Below are 27202 nucleotides of genomic sequence, written 5' to 3'. Positions count from 1 at the left end.
TCACCGCTGCTAACCCACAGCCGGAGGGGTCATTTGATGATTTTTGTAATACATATTTTTATTGCATCGAGTTAGGTACTTAAAAGCAGTCTTCAAACCGTAACCACATTCATTTTATTTAAAGACTAAACTCAAGTGCCTCGTTGGTCTAGTTGTCGCAAGTGCGGCTGCTGAGTACGAGGTCTCGGGTTCGATTCCCGAGTCGCTTCATGGGTTTTAGAAGACTTTCACAAAGCAGCCCGGAGTCTGGAAGTTGGTGGTTGATACACCCGTGCATCGGAGAGCGCGTAAATGTCGATCCTGCGCCTGATCTCTATCCGGTCGTGTCGTATTGCCGTCCCATCGGGTTATGAGAGTGAAGGAATAGTGAGTGCACTTGTGTCTGCACAAATGCCTGTGCACTATAATATGTCCTGCGCCGTTGGATAATCTCTTTACATGAGAACAGCCGCCGTAGCCGGTAATCGGCTAGGAGGACATCATCATCATCATTTAAAGACTAACCACTGCCGTATCTTTCCAGGCGAATTAAACGACACCCAACTGAAGGATCACCTTCACAAATCCATCAGTGAGATAGAATCACTACTCCAAAGCGTGCAGAAAGAGATCCAAATCGACAGGAAAGCGTTACGAAGTATACCCTTCGTACCCAACGCCACGAAAACCGACTTGGACCTTACAGAAAAAGGGTGGGACGATACTCCACAGAAGAAAACCACTTTAGCTGTTCCTGCCACTATTCCCATAATACACCAGCGTACTCCTTTGACACGACGTATAACCTCTAAGTGTCCCATACCTGAGGAGACAGCATCTTCAAAGTTCTCGCATTTCGAGCAGATGCCAATATACTACTATCAACATCCCGAACCTCGTTTGGAGTACGAATATCCTCCAAGATTAACTCCAAAATTTTATGAATCCGAGGAGTATTACGTGGCTCCGGGTTTAACTTTTACTTTTACATTCGTTCCTAAAAAACCAACTTATCCTACTATGGATTTTAAACAGTATCCAGATGTATCTAGGCCGTTTCTTTCGACACCTTCTCATTCTGGGTCACCTTCGAAACCTTATCCAATCACGCCCATGCATCCAGTGCCGTCTGTGACTACTCACCCAGCCTTGCCTGTATATCCTTACCCAGAGCAGACTGTACATCCTCCTCACCCAGAGACGCCAAAACCTCCTCATTCACCAGATCCTCCTCACCCAGAGACGTCAAAACCTCATCATTCGCCAGATCCTCCTCACCCAGAGACGTCAGAACCTCCTCATTCGCCAGATCCTCCTCACCCAGAGACGACAGAACCTCCTCATTCGCCAAATCCTCATCACCCAGAAACGACAGAACCTCCTCACCCAGAGACGACAGAACCTCCTTACCCAGAGACGTCAGAACCTACTTACCCAGAGACTTCAGAACCTACTTACCCAGACCCACCAGTACCCTCTTACCCAGAGCCATCAATTCCTCCACATCCAGAGCCACCCGTGCATCCTCACCCAGAGCCACCCGTGCATCCTCACCCATAGCCACCCGTGCATCCTCACCCAGAGCCACCCTTTTATCCTCACCCAGAGCCACCCGTGCATCCTCACCCAGAGCCATCCGTGCATCCTCACCCAGAGCCACCCGTGCATCCTCACCCAGAGCCACCCGTGCATCCTCACCCAGAGCCATCCGTGCATCCTCACCCAGAGCCACCCGTGCATCCTCACCCAGAGCCACCCGGGTATCCTCATCCCGAGCCACCCGGGCATCCTCATCCCGAGCCACCCGTGCATCCTCACCCAGAGCCACCCGTGCATCCTCACCCATTGCCACCCGTGCATCCTCACCCAGAGCCACCCTTGTATCCTCACCCAGAGCCACCCGTGCATCCTCACCCAGAGTCATCCGTGCATCCTCACCCAGAGCCACCCGTGCCTCCTTACCCAGAGCCACCCGTGCCTCCTCACCCAGAGCCACCCATGCATCCTCACCCAGAGCCACCCATGTATCCTCACCCAGAGCCACCCGTGCATCCTCACCCCGAGCCACCCGTGCCTCCTTACCCAGAGCCACCCGTGCCTCCTCACCCAGAGCCACCCATGCATCCTCACCCAGAGCCACCCGCGCATCCTCACCCAGAGCCACTCGCGCATCCTCACCCATTGCCACCTGTGCATCCTCACCCAGAGCCACCCGTGCATCCTCACCCATTGCCACCCGTGTATCCTCACCCAGAGCCACACGTGCATCCTCACCCATTGCCACCCGTGCATCCTCACCCAGAGCCACCCGGGCATCCTCACCCAGAGCCACCCATGCATCCTCACCCAGAGCCACCCGTGCATCCCCACCCAGAGCCACCTCCTCATTCACCAGATCCTGATGATCATGACCTACCTATAACTTCTTATCCCATCCCGCCCACTCTTCCTCAGTCACTCCCACCCTTTCCTTCTCGTCCACCGAAGGGATTTATCCCACCAGCAACCTTAGACCCAGGCATTACTCCTGAGCCAGGAGCTTACACCTTCGGACCAATACCAGAACCCCAGACGTATTCACCAAAAACAACTACTGCGGATGCTACTCCTCATACCTTAAACCCTGATCTAACTACTGAGCCAGGGGATTACACCCTGGACCACCTGTTTCCACCAGATATCTTAGTTATACCTCTTAAAGCTCGTGGAGCTAAAAAATCATTAAGAATGCCTTCAAAGACATTCCTCTCTTTAAGGTGAATGCTTTAACTGTAGCGTTTGATATTTTTATTAAAGGGTGCGTCTACACGGTGCAGGTAGCTTGCGCATGTTGAGACACATGCGCAGGTTACATGCATTTTAAAAACGTGCGGGTCCAGCGACTCGCGCATAGTTATAGGCACGAATCTTGAGCTCTGACCTACACCTGCGCAGAAGTAATTTATTGGGTCCCTTTTGTGGTATGAAATGAGGCGCAGGGGCGGGGTAAAGCGGTGATTGGCCCGCAGTGCATCGCGTCATAGCCGTCACTCGGGATTGGTTCTTTGCTAAAAAATCACTTCTGCGCCAGCCTAGGTCAGAGCTCAAGATTCGTACCGATAACTATACAGTCAACTTCAGGTCAGTAGTAACAGTTTTATAGGAAAATCGTAATTATTACTATTGAGTTAAGGTGCATGACAGTTACTGCTGATGTGCAGTCTACCGTACCAAAGCGAAATACCCACCCGCGTGCTCTTGTCACTTGCGCATGTAAACTTGCTCCAGCTACTTGCACCGTGTAGACGCACCCTTAAAGTACCCGCAGACTGCAGACTTTTTAGTCGGTATCAGATCGACTGAGAACTTTGATTGAATACACGATTTTTTTTATTGACAACCATCGGACCAAACTGTCGGTCGACTGCAATGTCGGGTAGGCTAAGTAAACATTTGATATGATTCGGGATCTTATCGTTTTCAGTAAATATACCTACTAGGTATAAACCTAAAAGTAATTTATACATTGAATTTTTATAACTTTTGGAGCTAATCAAAACTTAAAAACACTTTGATGTACTTAATATTATATTATTATCGCAACGAAAAATTATAAATATCTAATGAAACGATATATTTAAAACTTTGGTAAAGCATCAAGAAAACATTTGAATTTAAAAATTATAGTTGAATTTCTCGTCAACAGTCGAAGCATTCACTTTAACTGAGAACACTGCAGACTTCTGTCGGCCGATAGTTGGCCGATTGGCTGATAAAACTTTTTCATTACTCTGACGTATATCTGGGGCCTGATTCTGCTAATTTTACTTAAGAATTCATCTACACGGTGCAAGTAGCTTACGCATGTTGAGTCACATGCGCAGGATACATGCATTTTAAGAACGTGCGGGTCCAGCGACTCGCGCATGTACCAAAGCAAAATACCCACCCGCGTGCTCTTGTCACTTGCGCGTGTTAACTTGCTCCAGCTACGTGCACCGTGTAGACGCACCCTTAAGCGACATGTATACGATGGATATCCAACTAAGATTCAATCACGACTCAATTAGGATGTGACGTGTGTGGCATTCAGCTATTTCTTATTTTAAATAAACGTTTTTAATTATCCTTTTCTGTGATGTCAATTAAGAATCATATTGTCTGCAAATGATTTACGATTGCAATATGGTTGGACCAATGGTAAACCAATGAAATGTCACTGGTATACGATTGATCTTAAGCCCGCTAAGGTTAAAACTGCTATTGAGATTTAATTGTTATCCAATTGTCACATTATTAAATTAGCAGAATTTAACCCCTGATCGTTGTATAGTGCATACTACCATTCATCTCCATACTGATTTATGAGCCCAACAAACTATCGGCCGACTGAAAGTTTGCAGAGAGGGAGTCTCTTAAATTCCCAGTCACCAACTCTGTTCTTCTCCAGGAATATGGTTGGAGCCCAACGTGCGTCTCCAACCGGTGACATGGGGGTCCAAAGTACTCCTCGTGTTGGTCGACAGGGAGTCCAAAGTACTCCCCTTTCTGGTATGGGAGTCAAAAGTACTTCTATGGATCTCCTGGGTTTCCTAAGTACTGCCAAGCTTGGTGACCCACAAAAGTGGTTAACCCAGACTACAGTATACAAGCCTGTTGAGACGTGGGTCAGTGAATTGTTTACGAAAAGTATGGACCCTACGTTTAACGAAAATGCAAGTAAGTGTACTCTAGCGGTTTACCGAGGTTCCACTCGCGTTTCGAGGATCCCCGGATTCCTAGATCTGTATGAAAAGTAGCCTATATTATTTGTCAGGCTCTAGATTAATTTGTGTACTCTTCAATTAAACGGGTTCAGTAGTTTTGACGTGAAAGGGCAGACAGATCCATAGAGAGATACAGATATTACAAAATTAGATCTGACAAGCTCAGATCAAAGCTGACAAGGATAAATGTATTTTAATCTTTTGGCACGCAAATTCTTTCGATCGGAAACTCAAGAATACTTTATAAGTACAGTTCATAAAATTACATCAGAATAACATTTATTTATACTACTTTTAATCCTGTTCGAACCTGCGGGTTGTTCGAAAGAGATACCGCGGCCCTGGCACATAAAAAACCTATGACGGAACACGACGGTTTTTAGTCAGTAAGAGTCTGACACTCCCTCACCGCTGCTAACCCACAGCGGAAGGGGTCATTTGATGATTTTTGACATCGTTAAAAAAAAAAACGTTACGGAAAGTACTTCCCTCGAGACGCCAGTAAAACCACGGACAAACGGAAAACTTACAAAATTGTAACTATGTCATAAAAACTTTCTTTCCTGTCGTCTTCCTCTATTGTGTGTGTATAAAGAATCATAAATAAATAAATAAAATATGTACCTGCATTTCTACCACCAGATGCGAAACATCCTCAAGCCGAAGACATTCAAGCAAGGAGTTCGGTAGCCAACAATATGGCGACCACATTCTCGCCAGGTGTTCGTCAAGGCAGGCCTGCTAGTCCTACGCATCCAGACGATTATGGCTACTCCACGGCTACGGGACAACAGGATAAGTTTATTAGTGAGAACCAAGAATTTATATGGGATCTATCAGATAGAGAGCGTTCACGCGGTCGAGCGTTTTGCGTTCGAACTCTTCTTTAAAAAAATATATATATTTATTGTTCTTGGAGAAGGCTTACAGACTAACAAAACTTTCGTATTTTAACTTAAACTAGATAGTCAGATTGCTAATTACCAGCCTTCACAGATAAATTATACAAACTATCGATTGTCTAACTTTAGGTTTTATATTTTCATTTAAAAAATCTAATATTAAGTTTGAGAGCCGCTATTATACGCTCAAAGAATGATTTAGCTAAAAGCCGTCTAACTGTGGTCGCCTTGGTGCAGAATAAGTCAATGTTTAGGTCCCGTGGAAGACGGTTAAAGTGAGTGCGCTTCTGAGAGTAAATGCGTTACGTCTGTACTTTTTACAAAAAAATAAAACCGACTTCAAAAGACAGTAAAATGCCACAAAAAAACTAATTTTAATTGCATCGGCCTAGAAGTCGGTGCCTAATGGATGTCCCTAAGTTAATTTTGCCACCGACTTCTAGGCCGATGCACCTAAAATTATTTTGGGAGTCTTTAGTTATTTTGGGAGTTTTTAGTGTTTTTGGGAGTCGGTTTAATTTTTTCTAAAAAAGTTTTTAATATTTCTACTAGGCAACAATTTTTTCGTTCTACAAACAGTCCGATGTCCCTAACTACTAACTCGACTCTAAATCCATTCTAGGTGAGAACAACCTAGGTATGGTGGCGCTTGGAACTACCCCGGAGGCTGGAGACCACACCATGACAACCATGATCGAAGGAGCACCGGCTTACAGGCCCTATGAAGTCACCATGTCTACCGCGGCCGGAGACGTGTTGGCAGGACGTATGTAGACTTCATAATATACTAGCTTCTGCCAGGGGTTTCACCTGCAATTCCATGAGAACCTCTGCATGAACCAGGATAAAAAGTAGCCTATAGCCTTTCTTGATTAATAGGCTATCTAACACTGAAAGAATTTTTGACTCCCAAAAAATACTGAAAAGCAAAAAAACTATTCTTATACAAGGTGTTGATTTGCATTTGTGCCATACTTCAGGAGGAGGACATAAAATACGTAAATAATCGATTGGAAATACAGTAGACGGGAAATAGCTAATATGCACTGTTATTTTTGTCATTGTAATGTCGTAGTATTTCAGAAGTAATCCAATTTTATGAATGAAATTAATGAATAATCGTTGCGTATGCTTTGTGTTCGCGTTTGTGTGAGGGAGCAGCACGGTTTTGAGGCCAGTAACATACGCGCCGAGTTTGAAAACGGGTAAGTGACATTGACGAATTTCCGAAAAAAAATTAAAATCAAAAATTTTCGTACCAATTTTTTTGTTGATTTGGGTTGAGAATCATTAGTATAATTACGTCCTTGACTATGGCACGCATGCAAATCAACAGCTTGTATAGGTGCATCGGCCTAGAAGTCGGTGGCGAAATAAACATATTCCCAACTATGTTGGGGGCGTTGGGGTCGGCATCTAGTCTAACCGGATGCAGCTGAGTATCAGTTTTTTACAAGGAATCCTGCTTATATTATAAATGTGAAAGTTTGTGAGAATGTATGGATGTATGTTTGTTATTCAATCACGCAAAAACGGCTGGACTAATTTGATTGAAATTTGGTATGTTGATAAAAAGACCCTGGATTAACACATAGGCTACTTTTTATCAACACACCACGCGGGCGAAGCCGCTGGCGGTAGGTAGTATTAAATATTTATTTTTATTAAAATTAAAAATACGTGTCCAATTTTTCGGCAATCCAAAATGCAGACGAATTAATTAATTAATCAATTTTTTTTTCCTTGTCTTCCCGTCATATCAAATTGCAGTCCCAAAAGTGATACATCCGACTGATATATTAGCTGGGGATAAAAGCTCTTATATAGGACCTCCTCTTGGACACACTGGTCCTGAAGGAATGCCAGGACCTGATGAGATCGGTCCAGGAATGACGCCGCCTCCAGGAATGATCAACCCTTATAAACGTTTCGATGCAATGATGGAAGAATTGGACGAAGGTTATATGGTGACTTTTCTGATTGAACTGACCAGACTCGTCGCTACTAAGGATAGGAAGCATGTCTATGAAGTTATAGGACATATGGAGATGATTACCAATGAGTATGTAATTTTTTATTTTACTTTTACTAACGTGAGCCCGCTTTGAACTGCTTCCCGGGGAATTCTCCCATCATCTCCTGAGCCTTTTCCTAACCATGTTGGGTTCGACTTCCAGTCTCAATACTCAATTTATTTATTACATTCCACAATGTCTTCTTAGGTGGTAAATTATAAATTATAAGATCATCATGGACCCTGTCGGGCACAGCACATTCTGTCTAATCGGATGTAGCTGAATACCAGTGTTTTACAAGGAGCGACTGCCTATCTGACCTTCTCAACCCAGTTACCCGATCAACCCAATATGATTGGGAAAAAGGCTCGGAGGAGGATGATGTATTTTTGTTGCCGAACAACAAATGCTCCCATACAAGAAACGTGATTTTTTTGTAATTTTATAAATAATGGTATGAAACCCTTCGTGCGCAAGTCCGACTCGCACTTGGCCGGCTTTTTAAACAAGTGTTCAACAGACGTTACATTTTTGTGGTATGACGGTAAGTACATGTTTAAACTGACAATGTTTTCAGCATGTATCAGAAAGCTGAGATAGCCTGGTTCGGCCATCCTCTCGTGGAAGCTACCATGAGCATCGGCAGGTTTCTCACTGAGGCGGAGCCGGATGCAGTTCAGGGTGAGTATTGTGTGTGTGCACCTGCGTTATTCTTGGCTACGCAAATGTGAACATAACTCTAAGAACTCCCAGAATTCTATTTCTCCCAGCCGATTATCAGCGATGGCTATAAACCTGATGGGATGCCAAGTCTACACGATCGGAGATGAGTTTTCTTAATCTTTCACAATGCAGCCCGTAGTCTGGAAGTTGGTAGTTGATTCACCCGTGCATCGGAGAACACGTAGGTAAATGTCGGTCCCGCGCTTGATCTCTTTCCGGTCATGTCGGATTGCCGTCCCATCGGGTTATGAGAGTGAAGGAATAGGGAGTGCACCTGTGACTGCGCAAATGCTCGTGCACTATAATATGTCCTGCGCAGCTGGGTGATCTCCTTAAGTGAGAACAACCTTGGCACTACAGACAAATAATCAAAAGAAGGATTAAAATTTTACTAGCTGGTCTAATTTTAATTTGGTAATTAATTAGATATTGTTGGTATGTCCTATGGATACTTGCACTTCAAAACCCCCCTCTCCTCTCAGGTTACGCGAGCATGCTACATCATCTACTGCGCACGCGTCACTCAATACTGGCGACGGACGTAAACTCTCTCATAGACTACGCCGACATGTTATACGAACACGAAGAGGGGTATATGCTGTTCGAAAGCCTTATGGAGTTCGAGATTTATCCTAATAGTACGTACACTGATTCTAATAAGAAAAGAAAGTAAATAGGTTGCATTGACACGTGTAAAGACGCATCTACACATGGACAATTTAAACATAAAAGGAAAAAAGATACAGAATGTACTGAAAGTACGCAGTTCTACAGTCCGTTCAAGCAAACATACAATTCTTTAGTTTTATAATGTTAGTAAGTAAGTAACAGGCATGTAGAATGAAAATAAATAATAGTTTTAAAAAAACTAAAAAACACGCTTTTTATAGAAAACCGAACTAAAAAATAGAAAATAAATATAAATTAAGAAAATAGTGTTCAAAATTTCAATGAATATAAATTAAGAATAGTGTGAATACAAAAAAATATATTTAAAAAAAAGCGTGGGGTGCATGGTGTCAATAGTTATAAATATTTGACAGATATGAGTAGAGTGATTTTCATTTCGATAATACCTTAAAAAGCACCCCACGCTTTTTTTAAATATATTTTTTTGTATTCACACTATTCTTAATTTATATTCATTGAAATTTTGAACACTATTTTCTTAATTTATATTTATTTTCTATTTTTTAGTTCGGTTTTCTATAAAAAGCGTGTTTTTTAGTTTTTTTAAAACTATTATTTATTTTCTACTTTTTAGTTTTTTTGTTTAAAGCTTTTCAGTGATACGAATAGTTGTCACTATCCATACAAGTGGGAAGTTCTCATCAATACAAAGAATATAAGTCCAAACGAGGTATTTTACATATTCAGTTGTCAAGTTCCCTCGACTTTCTCTGGTCTCCATCATCAGGTCAGCTCCCAACCTTCACTGTTGCATAGATCCTGTCAATACAAATAATTTAAGCCCAAACACGAGGTAGTTTACATATTCAGTTGTCGAGTTCCCTCGACTTTCTCTGGTCTCCATCATCAGGTCAGCTCCAAACCTTCACTGTTACAAAGGTCTTGTCAATACAAATAATTTAAGCCCAAACACGAGGTAGTTTACATATTCAGTTGTCCAGTTCCCTGGACCCTCTCTGGTCTCCATCATCAGGTCAGCTCCAAATCTTCACAGTTGAATAGTGCTTTTAGGCGTACACCTGAGTGTCAAGTTTTTACCCTATGTATGCCTACAACTTTCGAAGGTTGCCCTCGATTTCTCAAGGTTTCCATCATCAGATCCTGACCTGATGACTATGGGACCAACTGGCAGCTATTCCGAGTCGAACAAAAAAAGAATCACGTAAATCGGTCTATAAACCTCGGAGTAATCGATGTGTATGTGTAACCTCCTCCTTTTTGGGAAGTCGGTTAAAAATGGAATAATTTTATCAAATTAGTGTATTGTCATCGGTCCTCAATAAATCTACAAAGTTTGAACAAAATCTGGCCGTTTAAAGTGGGTCAAAATCGCGCCCAAAGAAGTCGGTTACAAACCTACAAACATACAGGTGAAGCTAATAAAAAGCGTGTAAAAACGTAATTAGATCGTCTCTTAAGGGTTGGACCACATCTGGCAGCTCGGAATCGCCTTTTTCCGTCGCCCTTTCTCTTTCTGTCGCTTAGAACTGCCATTTGCTAGACCGAGACAGATTAAGTGATGGCGATCGCCTTGAGGATTCTGCCGCGTGCTATCGTATTATGCTATTTGTCTCGGTCTAGCAAATAGCAGTTCTAAGCGACAGAAAGAGAAAGTTCAAACCAAGAAAAATTCAACTGGTTTGAATTTTGTGTCACGTCTCTCTTAGGTACAGCCAGGTACAGCTTTTAGGTAAACGTGACGGCACAATGCCCTAGTCCCAAGTCCCAACCTTCAATGTGTCATAATACCTATCTAGGTGTTTTAGAGTCCAATTTTTCTCGCTCATCTAAAAGACGGACTTATTAAAATCACTTTTTCCACCATGTCAACACGCTTATTATTCTGCCACCAGCTACCGACCGCACCGGTCGCCAAGTCTGCGACTTCCTCATAGAAAGCTTCCTCCGTCCATTCCGGCGGCTGTACCACTCGGAGCGTCGGCAAGCGTTGCTGGACTCCATCAACTATGCGCTGAAGATACGCTTCCCCGAGTACAGCAATATGAGGAGATCTAATGAGAAGGGGCTCGCGGGGGGAAGAGGTAAATAGGGACAAAAAGAGACCTTCATATCTCTTCTTTTCTTGTCTATGCTGTATCTTATCTTCCTATCTTACTGGTCCAATAGCCTCGTTACTTGGCTGCTGTGAACGAGGTCTGAGGTTGGTTAGTCTTAGTGTCTTTTAGGGTTTGAAGAAACTTTCAAAAAGCAGCCCAGAGTCTGGAAGTTGGTGATTAATACACTAGGCAAGTGTCGGTCCTGCGTCTGATCTCTCTCCGGTGGTGTCGATTGTCGTCTCTGAGGACTATGAGAGTGAGTACCCTTCGGAGCCAGGTCTGCGAGTTCCTCCGTCCATACCGCCGCCTGTACCGCCGGAGTACAATAACATGAGGAGATCTAATGAGAAAGGGGTCCCGAGAGGCAGAGGTAACTAGGAGATGCTAAGAGACTTCTTGACCACCATGTTCCTTCTTAACTCTTCTAACTTCCTCGTTGGTGGGGACTGCTGTGCACGAGCTCTTTGGTTCGATTACCGGGTCCCTTTGAGGGTTTGAAAAACTTTCGACCTTCCTCTATGCTATGGAGAGTGAGGGAAGAGGTATGGAGTCTCTCTTTATTCCAGTCCCCAGCTAATGAGAGATCTTTATGTATGCTGTATCCTATCCTTGCACAAAGTCTCGAGTTTTATTCCCGGGTCTCTTTGAAGGAAATTTCACGTAGCAATCCGTAGTCGCAGATAAACTATTCCCGAGTAACATAGGCTACATTTTTTCTGGGTACTTGAGAAGTTTCCTCGCGATGAGAGGATCCAACTAGTTCTTAAGTAATAAACAATAATAATACATTCAAATTCTTTTCACAGAGAAAAAACACAAGCGACCTCGGCACCAAAAGAAACACAGAAGGCATCATAGAATAAGAAAAAAACATGAACGAAGAAACCGCCATAGAAAGCACAGACACGCACACAAACAAAGAATTTCACACGCAAAAAGAAGAATTAACGACAAACATGATCATTTGAATATAAAAAGCACCCATAAGAAACCAAAAGTAAATGTTAAGAGAAGACACAACACTACTACAAAAACTAATTTTGAACGCAAAACAAAACATAAAAAAAGTCATATCCGAACTACACCAACGTACAATATAAAAACTGAAAATTACAGACGATTTCAAAAAGCAACACAACAGCCCCAATTTGTTTTTAAAAAAGCTAAATTCCAAAACATAAGACCCAAAAAGCAGACTTCAGAGCTAGTTACTTCAATATATCTATCAAATAATATTGCTAAAAGTATAGAAAGATCGAAATCAGTAGAAGAATTATTGAAACATGATGATCATCTCAGCCTTAGGAAGTCAATGCATGAAAATAGACCAACTCTATTGGTTATCCAATGGACCGGTGGGACGGGAGCTCCATCCAGCGTCTATAAAAATTATTTGAAAAGGCAAAGGACAAAAATAAAAGCTAAAAAAACTGATGTCAATGAAGACAGTAACAAATTGCCTTCAGACAGGATACATGGCATTCAAGATGAGAAGGTAAGTTCGTTATAGTTTAACCACGTAATCTGGAATCGTAGCCCATAGTCTGGTAGTTGGTGATTGATTCACCCGTGCATCGGCGAGCACGTAAATGTCGGTCCTGCGCCTGATCTCTCTCCGGTCGTGTCGGATTGCCGTCCCATCGGGTTATGTGAGTGAAGGAATAGGGAGTGCACCTGTGTCTGCTCAAATGCTCGTGCACTACAATATGTCCTGCGCAGCTGGCTGATGTCCTTAAATGAGAACAGCCGCCGTGGCCAAAATCGGCCGTGGACACCATTAATCACGTAATAAGCCCTAGTGTAAGAGATTTCTCAAATCCGCCTGACGGCCTCTGACGTGGAATTGTAACAACGATTGCTACTGAGTAGCATTCGGGGACGCCGGCGACAGGTCCCAGGCACGGCGGTGTAAACGACAGCAAAACAGACTTCGGTATGCTTTGTGAGCGTTCCTTAATCAACAATCAAACGCGGGGCCCTAAGCATGGCAGACGCGTTGGTAACCACTGCTATCGAAGCGAGATAAAATCTATTAATGACAAAATCATTATCATCATCTACCTAGCCTTCTACAAACTATGTATGTTGACGGAAGCTTTCAAACGAGTCTTAGTAAAGGGATATCCTGTTGCCCGGGTAACTAGATCGACAATTATGAGATAGGCAGTCGCTCAGGTGCAGAGTTTAGACTGCAAGCTAGTTCAAAACAGGAAAAGACTAGGCGCATAATGATGATAAGAGAGAGGAAATAGATTGATTATTTTATTTTGTTTCAGGTTGAGCAAAATCGAAGATTACAGCGGCTTCGCAAATCATTACCCCTATACTGATACTCGAAGTTATTTTCGCAATATAATTAAAATTGTGTTAAGTCCACATACCATCATCATCATATCAGCATTTTTATCGTCTCACTGCTTGGCTGCGGCCTCCTCTCACACGGAGAAGGATTGAGCGTTAATCACCACGCTTGCTCAATGCGAGTTTTTGATTTCAGACTTTATAGTCCAGGTTTCCTCGAGATGTTTTCCTTCACATTTTTAATCATTATTTGTTCATATCCAAGATATACTTAGAAAGGACATACACACTAAGAAAAGTTGCGTTGGTACTTGCCTGACCTGGATTCGAATTATCACTCTTTCATGCAAATCTACCTAATGGGTTTTGATGATCACGATACAATGTAGGTAGGCTACATTTTATCCATGTGCAGCAAGTAATTTAGGTTATCTATAATTATATTATGGTAATGTTATTTTGTAAATAAAAATCATTCGTTTGTTAAAATTTGTTTTACTTTTGTTAATTACAGTAGGTATTGATTTGAACTATTGCACTAACCAGTTAATTTAAACTTAATAATACGTCTCTTTAGTTACATATCTATACATATATATATATATATATATATAAACCTTCCTGTTTTCCTTCATCATCATCATTTCCCTGCCCTTATCCCAATTTCTTATTTGTGGTCGGCGTATCATGTCTTCTTCCATACTCTTCTATCTGCCGTCATCTCACAAGTAACATTCCTTTCAGCCATATCGTCTTTCACGCAATCCATCCATCGTTTCTTCAGTCAACCTCTATCCCTGTCTTTTGTTTCTACCTACTCCAGTTGTCCTGTTCTCTATCACAAGCGCTTGAACGAGCTTCTTCTTCAGATCTTCTTCCTCATCACTGTAACTAGATCCTTCGATGACCTTCTTAAGCATTTCAGCTTTCATCTTCCCTCTCTTAGCTTCCCTCAGCGCTTTGAAGCGCTCTTTCATTTTATGATAGAACAGCGCTTTATCTTTCAGCTTCGCCGTACTTCCTACCACTTCTACAATTCTATCACTATCGTTATTCATTCTTCTTTTATAACTCACTTTGCTATGTATCTTAGCTTTCTTTGCGTATCGTTTCTTGTCATCGCTCATAGATTTAGTGGGTCGCGTCATCAAGTTTACATAGTGCCTAGTCGTTGGCAGTTGGTAGTTCATCTGTCTGAAGTGGTAGTTAGACGTCACAATGTGGTATCTTCTCTGTATAGTTGTTGGTACTGTTATGGGTTTCATGTTTCTAAGTAATGGGTATTCGTACTCAGTTCTAGGATGGTATTGTCTTCTGTTTTTGTAATTTGGACTCTGTGTGGTTCGCCTAAGGTTGTTTTTGCGACGATTCTGATAGAAGTTACGTCGTTTTCGTTGTGGAGTTGTAGGCTCAGCTTTAGTAGTGGGTTCTGTAGAAGGTTCATCTATAGTATCCTCTTCCGGTTTGTCATCATCTGTGGAATAAAAATGCTTTAATTGATTATTGTTTCCTAATTTCTAATCTCGTGAAGGATTAAAAGTATCTCTTTTTGTAGACCTGAACAAGGAATTACGCTGTAGCTAATCATCATCTGCCTAGACTTTTCCCTACTACGTTGGGGTCGGCTTCCAGTCTAACCGCATGCAGCTGAGTACCAGTGTTTGACAAGGAGCGACTACCTATCTGACCTTCACATCCCAATACCCTTACGAAATTCTAGTTGTCAGAGTAACTGGCTTCTGACTACCCATAACGACTGCCACAGATGTTCAAATGACAGCTTGTAGCTTCCCCTCCGCTGTGCTGTAAGGTAAACTTTCACAAAGCAACCCGTAGTCTAGAAATTGGTGATTGATTCACACGTGCATCGGGTGTATCAATCACAAACTTCCAGGTTCCGGGCTGCTTTTTGAAAGTCTTCTAAAACCCGCAAAGCGATTTCGACTCGACTCGGGAATCGAATTCGGGATCTCGTACTCAGCAGCCGCACTAGCGACAACTAGACCAACGAGGCAGTTATGTTAGCTTTGACCTTGGACGTATATGGACTATAAATACCATATCTTTGTTATGTACGTGTGGCCTACTCAAATGGAGTATGTAGATATTTTAAAAGCTCACCATCAAATTCATCTGGCGTTGCGAAATGTGGGCTGTATTTAACAAACCTGGCCTTCAGAGCCTCGTTAATGGCTTCTACTATTGGCATCCGGGAATCTTGCTCAGCACGTAGGAATGGCTGGAATATACGTTCTATAATCTCCATACAAATAGGGAAGGGTTCTTGTTGCACTGAAAATGATATATAGATTAAAAAAAACCGGCCAAATGCGAGTCGGACTCGCGCAGGAAGAGTTCAGGGGGAAAAAAAGGGAAGAAAAAAATCACGTTTGTTGTATAGGTGCCTCCCAAAATATTTATTTAATTCTAGTTTTCAGTATTTGTTGTTAAAGCCGCAACAGAAATCCGTTATCTGTGAAAATTTCAGCTCTCTAACTGTCATTAGTTACAGCCTGGTGACAGACGGACAGAGGAGGGAAAACAATAGGTTCCCGTTTTACCCTTTGGGTTCGGAACCCTAAGAGTAACTTAGATAAAACTACTATTACGGATTTTATCGCGGTTATATTAATATTATTAAATCCCGACGTTTGGGATCCTTTACAGCTTTTTAGCTTTATCGGATTGTCAATAATCAACAAATGTAGGGTAGCTGTTTGTAACTAAAATATTAAGACGACCAACGCCTTAGTCTGCCCGTGACCATGGATGCTGTAAAGGATCCGAAACGGATTAAATAATATTTTTTTTAACCGTGATAAAATCCGTAAAAGTAGTTTTATTTAAATAAAATTAATAGATTCACAAAAATGCTAACTTAAGGTTCGTCTACACGTGCATGTAGCTAGAGCAAGTTAACATGTGCAAGTGACAAGAGCACGCGGGTGGGTATTGTGCTTTGGTACATGCGCGAGTCGCTGGACTCGCACGTTTATAAAATGCGTGTAACCTGCGCATGTGACTCACCATGCGTACCGTGTAGACCCATCTTTGTAAACTATGAACACAGAATAATCTGTCACTATCTATCTGACCTCGTCAACCCAGTTACCCGGGCAACCAGATACCCCTTGGTTAAACTGGTGTTAGACTTACTGGCTTCTGTCTACCCGTCACGACTGCCAAGGATGTTCAATGACAGCCGGGACCTATAGTTAGTACAGTCATTGGTGTCCAAGATATACTTGGAAAGTAGATACGAACTTTGGTACTGGCCTGACCTGGAATCAAACACACTCATACTTGAGAGGTTAGTTCTTTACTTTGGACTTTGTTACTTACATTCACTAGGATAGTCTCCAAAAGCCTTGACTGCGTCCATGAGTTTCTTCCCATCGTGCGGGAAGAAGAAAGTATTGATCCTGTCTAAGATTCCATTCACTTCCTCTGACACCTCCTGTCTTCGACCCATCAGGAGGTGGTACATCAATCTCGCCTGATCTGGTGGAGAATACAATTCCTTATCTGCCTAGCCAGTTTATCTAAATATCTATAAACTATACTATTATTATAAAGCTGAAGAGTTTGTTTGCTAATTTCAGGAACTACTGGTTCGATTTGAAAAATTATTTCAGTGTTAGATAGCCCATTTATCGAGGAAGGCTATAGCTCTTTATACCGATACGGACAGCAGTTCCTATGGGATATGGGTGAAACCGCAGGCAGAAGCCAGTGTAGGTACATTATGCTTCTTGCCGTCCCATCGCGCTATGAGAGTGATGGAATAGTGAGTGCACCTGTGGCCAAGCAAATGTGCGTGCACTATAATATGTCCTGCGCAGCTGGCTGATCTCCTTAAATGAGAACAGCCGCCGTAGCCGATAATCGGCTAGGAGGACATCATCATCATCACATTATGCTGATCACTGAATACTCACGTTGAAGAATGTCCACAGGCGTGCTCGCCACATATCGAGCAAAATCTTCCACGGCTAGTATCAAAGGATCACCCATAAAACTCACTGGTTGCGTGTCGAGCATGCTGAAACATAAATATATCATTATTATCATCATCATCAACTTTAACATCATGATCATCAACATCATGCTCATCATCATCAACCTCATTATCAAAATTATCATCAACAGCAGCATCATCATCATCAGAGTGAAGAAATACTGAGGGCACTTGTGTCTGTGCAAATGCTTGTGCACTATAATATATCCTTAGAGAGAACGGGCGCTGTAGCCGATTACGGGTGAAGAAAACATCATCCACGTAGAAGTTCCCTCGGACGCGAATGAAACAGCTATATAAGAATAGGGTATAGGAAATAGATACTTACTGACGAACAACTTCATAAGTGTCCGACATAATATCGTTGGCGTCTGCAGGCTCCTTCAAGGATATTATCGCCATCAGCTCTATGATAGAAGCCGTCAGGTATCCCTCGTTCAGCTTCAATAATATGTCCAGGTACGGTACGGGGGGCGCCACTGTTGTAGTAGCTACTGAAAAGTCTGAAAAAACCGTAAAATGTGAGTTCCCTGAGTTAGTAGGCTTGCCAACTTACTGCGGAAGAATTTGGATTCCCGCGGCCCCGCGCCCATGTGCGTGGAGGACACAGGATGGTTTTAGCCGGTAGGAGTCCGGCACACCCCTCCGCCTCTCCCCAGGCGGAGGAAGTCCATGAGGATTTCCCACTCCCAAAAAAAAAAGTCTTGTTAACTTCAAAATACGAATTAGGGGGAAATAATGGTCTCAAATGCGGAGCCTGGGTTCAAAAAGTGAGTAATTTTTATATGTGTAGAATCCAAAAAAAACTTTACCTTTTCTTAGCAAATATCCTTTTGAAAAACAAAAAAAATACTTACTTCCAAAAACGACGTAACCAAGTTCAGTACGAGACTTAGTTCTAGCAGTAGTAGTTGTTTTTCTAGCTGTAGTAGTAGTAGCAACTGTAGTAGTCGTAGTAGTCGTAGGCGACGTAGTAGTGGTAGGCTCTGTGGCTTCCGTGGGCTCTGTGGCCTCAGTGGGATCTAGGGCTTCAGTGGGTTCTGTGGCCTCAGTGGGGTCTGTGGCTTCCGTGGGGTCTGTGCCTTCCGTGGGGTCTGTGGCTTCCGTGGGGTCTCTGGCTTCAGTGGGTTCTGTGGCTTCAGTGGGGTCTGTTTTCTCAGTGGGGTCTGTGGCTTCAGTGGGGTCTATGGCTTCAGTGGGGTCTGTGGCCTCAGTGACCTCAGTGGGTTCTGTGGCTTCAGTGGGGTCAGTTTCCTCAGTGGGGTCTGTGGCTTCAGTGGGGTCTATGGCTTCAGTGGGGTCTGTGGCCTCAGTGACCTCAGTGGGTTCTGTGGCTTCAGTGGGTTCTGTGGCTTCAGTGGGTTCTGTGGCCTCAGTGGGGTCTGTGGCTTCAGTGGGTTCTGTGGCCTCAGTGGGGTCTGTGGCCTCAGTGGGGTCTGTGACTTCAGTCTGGTCTGTGACCTCAGTGAACTCAGTGGGGTCAGTGGCTTCAGTGGGGTCTGTGGTTTCAGTGAGTTCTGTGACCTCAAAGACGTCTATGGCATTAGTGGGAGTTACAGCATCAGTAGGAGTCGTAGTGTCTTCGTCGGGATTTCGCAACAGAGGCTTTGACTTTCTCTTTTGGTACTGCCGAAGTGCTGATGATGACTGCCGAAATACTGGCCTGGTTCGCGCAACTGTTGGTCAAATTAGTCAAATATTTATAAGAATATAATTAATTAAAGAACTATTTACATTAATTATAAAAAGTTAAAATAAACTTATATATATATATATGTCGGATAGGCGAAACATCAGGATGGCATTAGTGTCCGTACTATTGACCGTCTCCGACATATACAACATGTAACTTAATTAACGCACATCCTGAAATTAGTTTATTCAGAATCGTTTACTGAATCGATTTATATTATTTTTAATATAGGTAATTTTTTATCCCAAAAATAATTAAAACTACGGAAATTATTGTCATATTAACCCTGAACAGTCAAAACAAATTCAAATAGACCGTAACTCAAAGTAATAAGACTTCGTGTATTGTCGGCTTTTTCCGTAGTTTCGTTCTGTCGTGTCGAGTCGAGCGGCGCGCGGCGTGATATTTGCGTGCGTAGTAGTATGACCAAAAAGTTCTCCAAGAATTGGTATAACTAATTTAGTAAATAACAATGCATATACATGTTAAATTAAAAATTCAGTGTATGTATTATGATTATAACATAATATTCTAATTGGCGTGTTTGAGGGTGTGCGTTAATTACGTTACATGTTGTATATATATACAACTTAAAACTAATGCAGTGCATCAAAAAATTGCTCCTCATCGCTGTCACTGCGTAATGTACCCAAAAGGCTGGCAGCATTGCCACGTTGGATGGCAATACTCAAGCTCTGTGCGAAATAAAAGCCAGCCCAGAATTTAATATGTAATTGTTATTTGTTATACCATAATATAATCCTTAAATATGTGCGTGAAGACAAACTTTTAGTCTACCAAAGGTTGGTTTGTGGACTCATAAATCAGGATGAAGATGAATGGAAGTACAAATGTAACACGATCAGGTATTTGTCCGGTATCAGACCGACTAAAAACTTTGATTAAATTCAAGACTATCTTAAAAACAAAAAACACATTGGACTAACTGTCGGTCGACTGTTTAGGGTCTGTTCAGATAGACCGGCTCGGAGAGCATCGGCGCGCATTTTTCTTTTCACACAGACCGGAGCCGATCGGCTGCGCGAGCATTAAAGAGCATGCAAACAGAGCCAAACCGTCAAGAAAAAATACACGATCGGAGCCGGTCGGCTCCTCTTATTATTTCACACCGAGCGCATTCGAGCATTCTCAATGACAAAAGCGGTGCGCATGCAAAAATAAACCTTACTTCAAATACTAAGTACTCAATTTTCAACGTGGTAAGAATTTGCTCTGCTCTCCGAGCCGGTCTGTCTGAACGGACCTTAAGTCTGAATCAGCAAATATTCTTCTACTCACTTAAAGGCTCAAGAGTCTCAATAGAGTGATTCTTTGCATACTCTGCAATCAGCTCACTGATCCTTGGCAGCAAAGTAGTATAGGTCATTTTAGCACTCGTAGACCACGTCACTTCGGGCACCCAATATTCTTCATAATCTGTCGGTGTTGGAGTCAATTCTGGCGTAGGACCGAAATTTGGTACAATAATACTTGGTTTAGGACGGTCACCAATATCAGGTAAAGTGAATAACGAATGTTTTCGAGAAAGCCGTGTTTGGCTCGGAACTTCCTCTTCATCTGCCGGTAAAGGATATGCAGTAGGAAATTTGTACCCTGGTGGAAACCCTTTAGGCGTAGTCAGGTTGGGATAATTTGGGTGTATTAAAGTCCCTGGTGAATCCTGCTTTGGGGATGTTGAAAATGTGGGCGAGGGAGGAATAGGAAATGGTGGTCGTGAGTCAAACACTGGTGGTAGATAACTGGGTTTTTCTGTTGTAGTTGGGGAGTAATCGTCTTGTAACTCAGGTGGTACAGTCTTTTGTGAAGGTAGAATATAATCTGGGTCAGTGGCAGATATATCGTATACTTCAGCTGGGAACATACCATGCCCATAAGGGGTTGTTAAAAATGTAACCTGCGGTGTTATTTCATGAGTCTCTCCTATAGTAAAAATTCCCTCGTTTCCAGGCTTTTGTCTATCGTCGAACATTCTCAAAATCGGAGGATGGTAAACTTTTTGATTTTCATATGTTTTTGGACGAAATCGATTGTAAGACTTGATGTTTTGTTGATTTTGATGATTTTGGCCCATTAGGTGATATTCATTGAATCGTTCTGAAAGATTTATTGAAGATTACATATTTATAAGACTGAAAATGGGGTTGTATGTTTGCTTTAGCTAGCTTTTTCTCAACTATGTTGAGGTCGCCTTCTGCGTTTCGGAGGGAACGTTCAATTGATGGGTCCCGGCTGTCATTTGAACATCTTTGGCAGTCGTTACGGGTAATCAGAAGCCAGGAAGTCTGACAATCAGTCTTATCGAGGGGTGCATGTGTAACTGTGTTGATAGGCAGTCGCTCCATTTGGCACACTGGTTCTCATCTGCACTCGGTTAGACAGTAAGTTTACCCAAACATAGTTGGGGAAAAGACTAGACAAATATAAATAGACATTGCAAAATTTTTCGCTTTTTAATATAAGAAACGAAAAAACAAATATATGTACTTACCATTTTTATCGCCATTAATGAGTTGAAAATGTAAAAACAATTGAATTAACAATACAAACATTGTTTCTGTTTCTTAACAAATTACTTTTTAATATATTTTATGTAAATTCTAAATTCATATGGCTGTGATTGTTTCATCTTAATTACAGTAATATTTTTACCCGACTTTCGAGAACTTTCGTTTTTTTTGGGATTTTATAATTTGTGTCGTGTCATTCTTTGTTTTACAAATTGCATTATTTTGTGGATGGGTTTCTCGTTTTCAAAAATCGTTAAATTACTGCTAACCATATAAGTAAGTACCTAGATTTTTTATTTATTATTTTGTAAATAACTTGATGACGATTGTATTTTTTTTTTTGAGAAATCGGTTTCAGAATTGATACTATCTAACTTGACGGTTAATTTAAAACGAAAATCTCATATGTTTTAAAAACGTTATTTTAAAAGCCCAAAAAAATACATAAATCTTTAATTTTAGTTTAAAAGTAGTTACTATTCGAGTTTTATGAACAATAAAATAGTTGTAACATCTTTATCGGATTAAAAAATATAAAAATATTTGCATATGCAATGTAATACAAGTTTTACGATTTCATAAAAATGTTAGTATTTTTATATTAAAATGAAAGTGTGCGCTTGCTTTCTGCTGTTCACCATATTTGGTATGTAAAATAATATATTATTATAGCCCTGCCTTAAATAAAGGAGATGGCCAAATTTTCATAGAAAAAAAAACCCAGAATCGACAGCAATGAAATGGTTACCAATAGGTTCTTTATGATAGACCTTTGATGGTGCCAAAAAATCCAGACTGAAATCCATGGGGTATAGGAGCTATTTCATATTATCGCAAAAATAGATTATGTTGAATATATGTTGATTTTAAAGATTATTAACATCAAGGGACATAAAAAAGCAAAGTAAACTAACATTATACAAGCCACTAGTAATAACCCCATAGTTTCAGAGTTGGCCTGGTGATTAAAAGGTCTTGTATTTAACCACTCCAGATACGATTAAGCACCGACCTTACCTACTTGGAGAGGTTTCGCAGTTCCATGCAACCTTCACAACTGGCTATGAAATGTTTTTGGAGAAATTGTCTTTGAAAATCGCGCCATGTGACATTGTCAAATATAACAAATGACTTAGCAATGTAAAACGGTCCAATCACGAGTCTGCATTCAACTTCTAACGAACATCAAACAGTAAAAGTAAACTTTTTTGTGAACTAAAATCTTGATCGAAAAAACGTTATAAAAAGAGAACCCCATGGTTTTTAGATGATTTGAAATACTTTTTAATATCCACAAATTATACTGAATCCAATCATACATATGAAGTTCCTGTCGACTCTGGGTGTTTTTTTGGCCATCTCCTTTATAGGCCACGAACTCTTTGGAACAGTCTAATTAATATTATAAGATATTCCTAGAAAATAATGCTAAATTATAACTCAAAAGCCCGTTTAAAAAAAATCAAATAGGCTTTCAAAAATGAGCACTTTTCGAACGTCAAAAACAAAAGACAGCCCCCAAAACGCCCACCCTTCACCACTTCCTATGTGTTTTTGCTGGGAAGAAGAAGTGGCGCAACAAACTCCCATTAAATTTGATGAATTCAAACGGCTAGTCTATCACGGTTAGGTGACGTGACAATAGGCATGATGACAGGGTACAAAAATAGTTATTCTAATTAATTAACATTTTAGATTGGACAAAGATAATATACACGTATTTTTTATTTAAACAAAATAATAAATATTTATTAAGATATAACGCAACAAAGATTATAGCCCAAGAGCCAGCGACGGCCAGACCTTCGTTATTTTATAAAGGCTAAAACTTTGTGTGTGTAAAACCTACATTTATAGCAAATAAATAATTTCATTTCATTTCATTTCATTTCATTTCATTGTGCTACTACCGTAAAGTGGGTAGGAACGATAGACTAGACTACTACCAAGTTTGGCTGACAGTTGCTTTAGTATCTATAGTAAAATTATAAAGAGGAAAACATTGTATTTTGGTAGGTGGCACTGGAAGCCGACCCCAACATAGTTGGGAAAAAGCTCGGGAGATGATGAGGAAAACAATTTATTTTTGTTAGGTTGTAGTGGATTAACAAAAAAAGTCTTTTGAATAGTTTCACTCTTCCCGAGTAACATAGGTTATATTTTATGCGGATACGGACGGCTAGTTAAATTTAAACTGTTACTGCTGACTGCAATGTGTTCCCCGTTATAGGGGTTTTATGCCACACACTGTAGACCCGAAGGTTGGCAATTATTTTTCAAAGAAAATCTTGATTCCAATCAAATCACTGACCGACTAAAACCACGTCAAAACACTGACCGATCAGGTATTCGTTCGGTATCAACCGGACGTGCGTGTGTGAGTGACATTATTGAAAATGTCAGTACGTAGCTTCACAACTATTTACAAGACAATATGTATATTCAAACTGTGATAGTATGTTATGCTCCAAATAATAGTCGTTTTCGGCATGGCGTTACATCCAGCAATTTCTTAGTAATTGTACTAAAATGGCACCCCAATCTCTTTGAATCTTTTAAATGACAACCTTTTCCGCTTACAGCTTTAGCCTACTGCGCAGAGAGGCTGTCTGAAGAGAAAAAAAAGGGCATGAAGCTTTCTCTACACACAGTCTTAGAACTTGACGATGACAAGAAGAAAGATGCCGGCCTCATGGACATTATATACAACTTCGTAAAAAAACTTAGCTCAGTTTTAAGCAAAAAGGATTACAAAGAACAAGGCGGAATGCGAAAATTCCGTGAAGCTAAAGACATGCTATTTACCGATTTCCTCCAAGAAGGTATCGAAAAACTTAACAGTTATAAAGATGAAGATTTTAACGAGTTCTTTGCGGTTCTGAATGATGAGATTAAGAAATACCACTACAGGGGTTGCAAGTTTTATGAGTTGACTGACAATCTTGATACTAGAAGACTTTTGGATGCTGAACTGAGTTTCATTAAAGGCAAACCGATGCCTATGACGAAGGTGAATCTAAATGCTCTCTCTTATATATTAAAAGAGGAAATGTACGATGATAATGTCAAAGATTTCATAGATCACGTCAATTCTCTATACAAGGATGATTCTAAGGAAAAGTTTCAGAAAGTCTTGAATGAATTGGAGCAATATGGCGTGAAATCTAAAAGAACAGATGATAAACTGGAAAAAATAATCAGAGATGGTCTTAGGTCTGTTATTTTCGACCATTATACAAACCTCAATGTTAATATCAGAAGAAAATTGAAAACCAAAATCGATAAGTTTTGGAGTAAATTCAGAAATATTAAATCTGAGAAAAATTCTGAAGAATCAAAAGACGACAGTGACGCAACTGAATTAAAAAATAAACCTAAGACTTTGAACAGTAAAGCAATTGTTGGCAAAAGTAAACTTAGTAAAAGAGACAGAAAAATCAGAGACATATTGTCATCTGATGAATCACTCTCTGCAAACAAAGATTCGACATTAAAACCTGTAAAAAAGAAAAAGATAATCTCTAAAAACCTGAAAGATGAGTCATCTAGTCTTAACTCCGAGAAGCTCTCTTCAGCGGAAACCTTCGACAGTAACTCTATAGAATTCTCACTAGAACGACAACAGCAGTACAACACACAGAGATACGCAACTCTATACACGGAATCAATAACTGGATCTCCGAAGAAGACTGCAAAAAAGGCGAAGAAGATAAAATCAAGAAGCAAACCGCAGAAGAAGAATTATCGCGCAGAGTCAAAAGAAACACCAACCTCTGATACTCTATTTGGGGCACGTCAAAAAACAACGCCGTCTGTTCTGAGAACGAAGAAAGTAGACATAGATTTGAAACAGAAGAAAAATGACACAGTTATTAATGCTACGAGTAGTAATAATACGCAAGTACTTAAAGCAGATGATAATAAATTAAAAAGTGTTATGAAAGAAACTAAAAGACAGTTTAGAGATCCAATGGAGGATACGGAGTAAGTATTAATCTGAGTGAAGTCTTTTTTTTTAAAGGCTAACTAAATAACATTCAATGTAAATATAAATAATCGCACCTTCTATATAGAATTTCAAATCAAATCAGAAAATTGATCATGTGCACTATTTCATCAAAGCAGTTAGCAATATTTTTTCTCTAGCAACTACATCCCGCTCCCCAATAAAAAGGAGACTGTATCCTTTTTCAGGTACTAGACTATCTGTATAATTTTCTATAACAATCTATAATTATAAACCATACATTACCATTTACTAATACAAAACCTTTACTCCATCAGCGCCGGTTCAGACATTGCACCAGATTCAACCGAATTAACCAACGCAAGAAAACACATCAATAGCAAATCTAAAAATACACTTCCTGATCATCGTCGCACCATACAAGTAGAAGCTGCCTTCAGAGAAATTTCCAAAAAAAGAAAATCAACCAATGATACAAGAAGATCTCACAGAAATAAGAAGGACTTAAGAAGAGACAACTCCTTCCCTCTCTCTTCCATCGAAGGTCTCTCTATAGAAATGTTCAAAAAAGATAGAAATGAAAACCTTCCTTCTAGAAGAAGTGCTACTAATAATAAAAATCTTAACCCAGCTGAGGTCATATTTCTGAAAAGGATTAATGACCTTGAAAAGAAGATTAATGAGGTCAAACATAAAATTGATGTTAATATTACAAGAGTAGACAAAGGTAAAGGAAAAGATGATATTGTGAAACTTGTTGGTGGAAAGGTGGAAGAAAAGAAAACTAAAAAGATAGAAAAGAAATCGTCAAGTAAGACGGAAACGGAATTAACGGAAAATAATCAAAAAATGAAATCAGGGTCATCTACGCAAGATGCTAAAGAAGATATAAAAGATATAAATAGTAATAAAAACATTCATTACGACGACAAATCTAGCAATATAACAGATATCAATAAAGAATCTACTTCAAAAGTTAGAAATGACACTAAAGACAATGTTGCCAGTTCAAAAAATGAAGTTAAATCTGGTAGAAACCAGAGAGAGCTGGCATTTTCATCTCCGCCTTTTGATGAAGATTTTGATTTTAAAAAGGATGGTTTAGATAATAATAAAAAAATACCTTTTATTAATAATGAAGTAGGTGATGTTAAGTATAGAAAGTTCTACGATTTTAAAGGTAGAAAGAATGACTAAGATTGATGTATTAAACATTCATAATAAACTGTGTGGATTGTGCTCATGACTCATTAAATGTCAAAATAGCATCTTGGTTTGTTTAATTTTTTCAAATACATTGTAACATGACCTTTTACCGGCGTTCCCAGAACTATGTCCTGGGGCCCGATTCTCCTAAGTTAATAATGTCAAAATTGAAAAAAATGAATCGCAATATGATCGCAATAGCAGTTTTACCCATATCGGGGATTCTGCTACTAATATAAGACCAATCGTATTCCAACGACATTCGATTGGTTTGCGATTGGTCTGCTATTTTGGTGATTTTGGTCTATACGGCAGTTTGCTTTACAATCATATTGCAATCATAATCATTTGCAGACAAAATGATTCATTATTGAATGA

The 27202-nt window shown here is 40.5% G+C and overlaps 3 protein-coding genes across 3 annotated transcripts; all 3 read left to right on the top strand.

Annotated features, from left to right (window-relative positions):
• Positions 1 to 291: 291 nt before the first annotated feature.
• Positions 292 to 6400, top strand: LOC124644384 (extensin-like). Its single transcript, XM_047183697.1, has 6 exons — positions 292 to 328; positions 524 to 1449; positions 1540 to 2735; positions 4409 to 4677; positions 5367 to 5531; positions 6249 to 6400. The coding sequence occupies exons 1-6, from the start codon at positions 292 to 294 to the stop codon at positions 6398 to 6400; spliced, it is 2745 nt and encodes a 914-aa protein (XP_047039653.1).
• A 1268-nt stretch (positions 6401 to 7668) lies between these two features.
• Positions 7669 to 13490, top strand: LOC124644628. The gene is made up of 6 exons (XM_047184120.1): positions 7669 to 7688; positions 8219 to 8322; positions 8847 to 9002; positions 10908 to 11096; positions 11918 to 12606; positions 13388 to 13490. Exons 1-6 carry the CDS (start codon positions 7669 to 7671, stop codon positions 13439 to 13441), a joined length of 1212 nt encoding a protein of 403 aa, XP_047040076.1. The 3' UTR covers positions 13442 to 13490.
• An 8767-nt stretch (positions 13491 to 22257) lies between these two features.
• Positions 22258 to 26975, top strand: LOC124644383. The gene is made up of 4 exons (XM_047183696.1): positions 22258 to 22297; positions 24234 to 25635; positions 25936 to 26648; positions 26947 to 26975. The coding sequence occupies exons 1-4, from the start codon at positions 22258 to 22260 to the stop codon at positions 26973 to 26975; spliced, it is 2184 nt and encodes a 727-aa protein (XP_047039652.1).
• Positions 26976 to 27202: the final 227 nt, after the last annotated feature.

This window comes from Helicoverpa zea, chromosome 30 (genome assembly GCF_022581195.2).
Source record: "Helicoverpa zea isolate HzStark_Cry1AcR chromosome 30, ilHelZeax1.1, whole genome shotgun sequence".
Taxonomy (NCBI): Eukaryota; Metazoa; Arthropoda; class Insecta; order Lepidoptera; family Noctuidae; genus Helicoverpa; species Helicoverpa zea.
The sequence above is the reverse complement of the archived record's forward strand: the minus strand, read 5'-3'. Positions and strand labels throughout refer to the sequence as shown.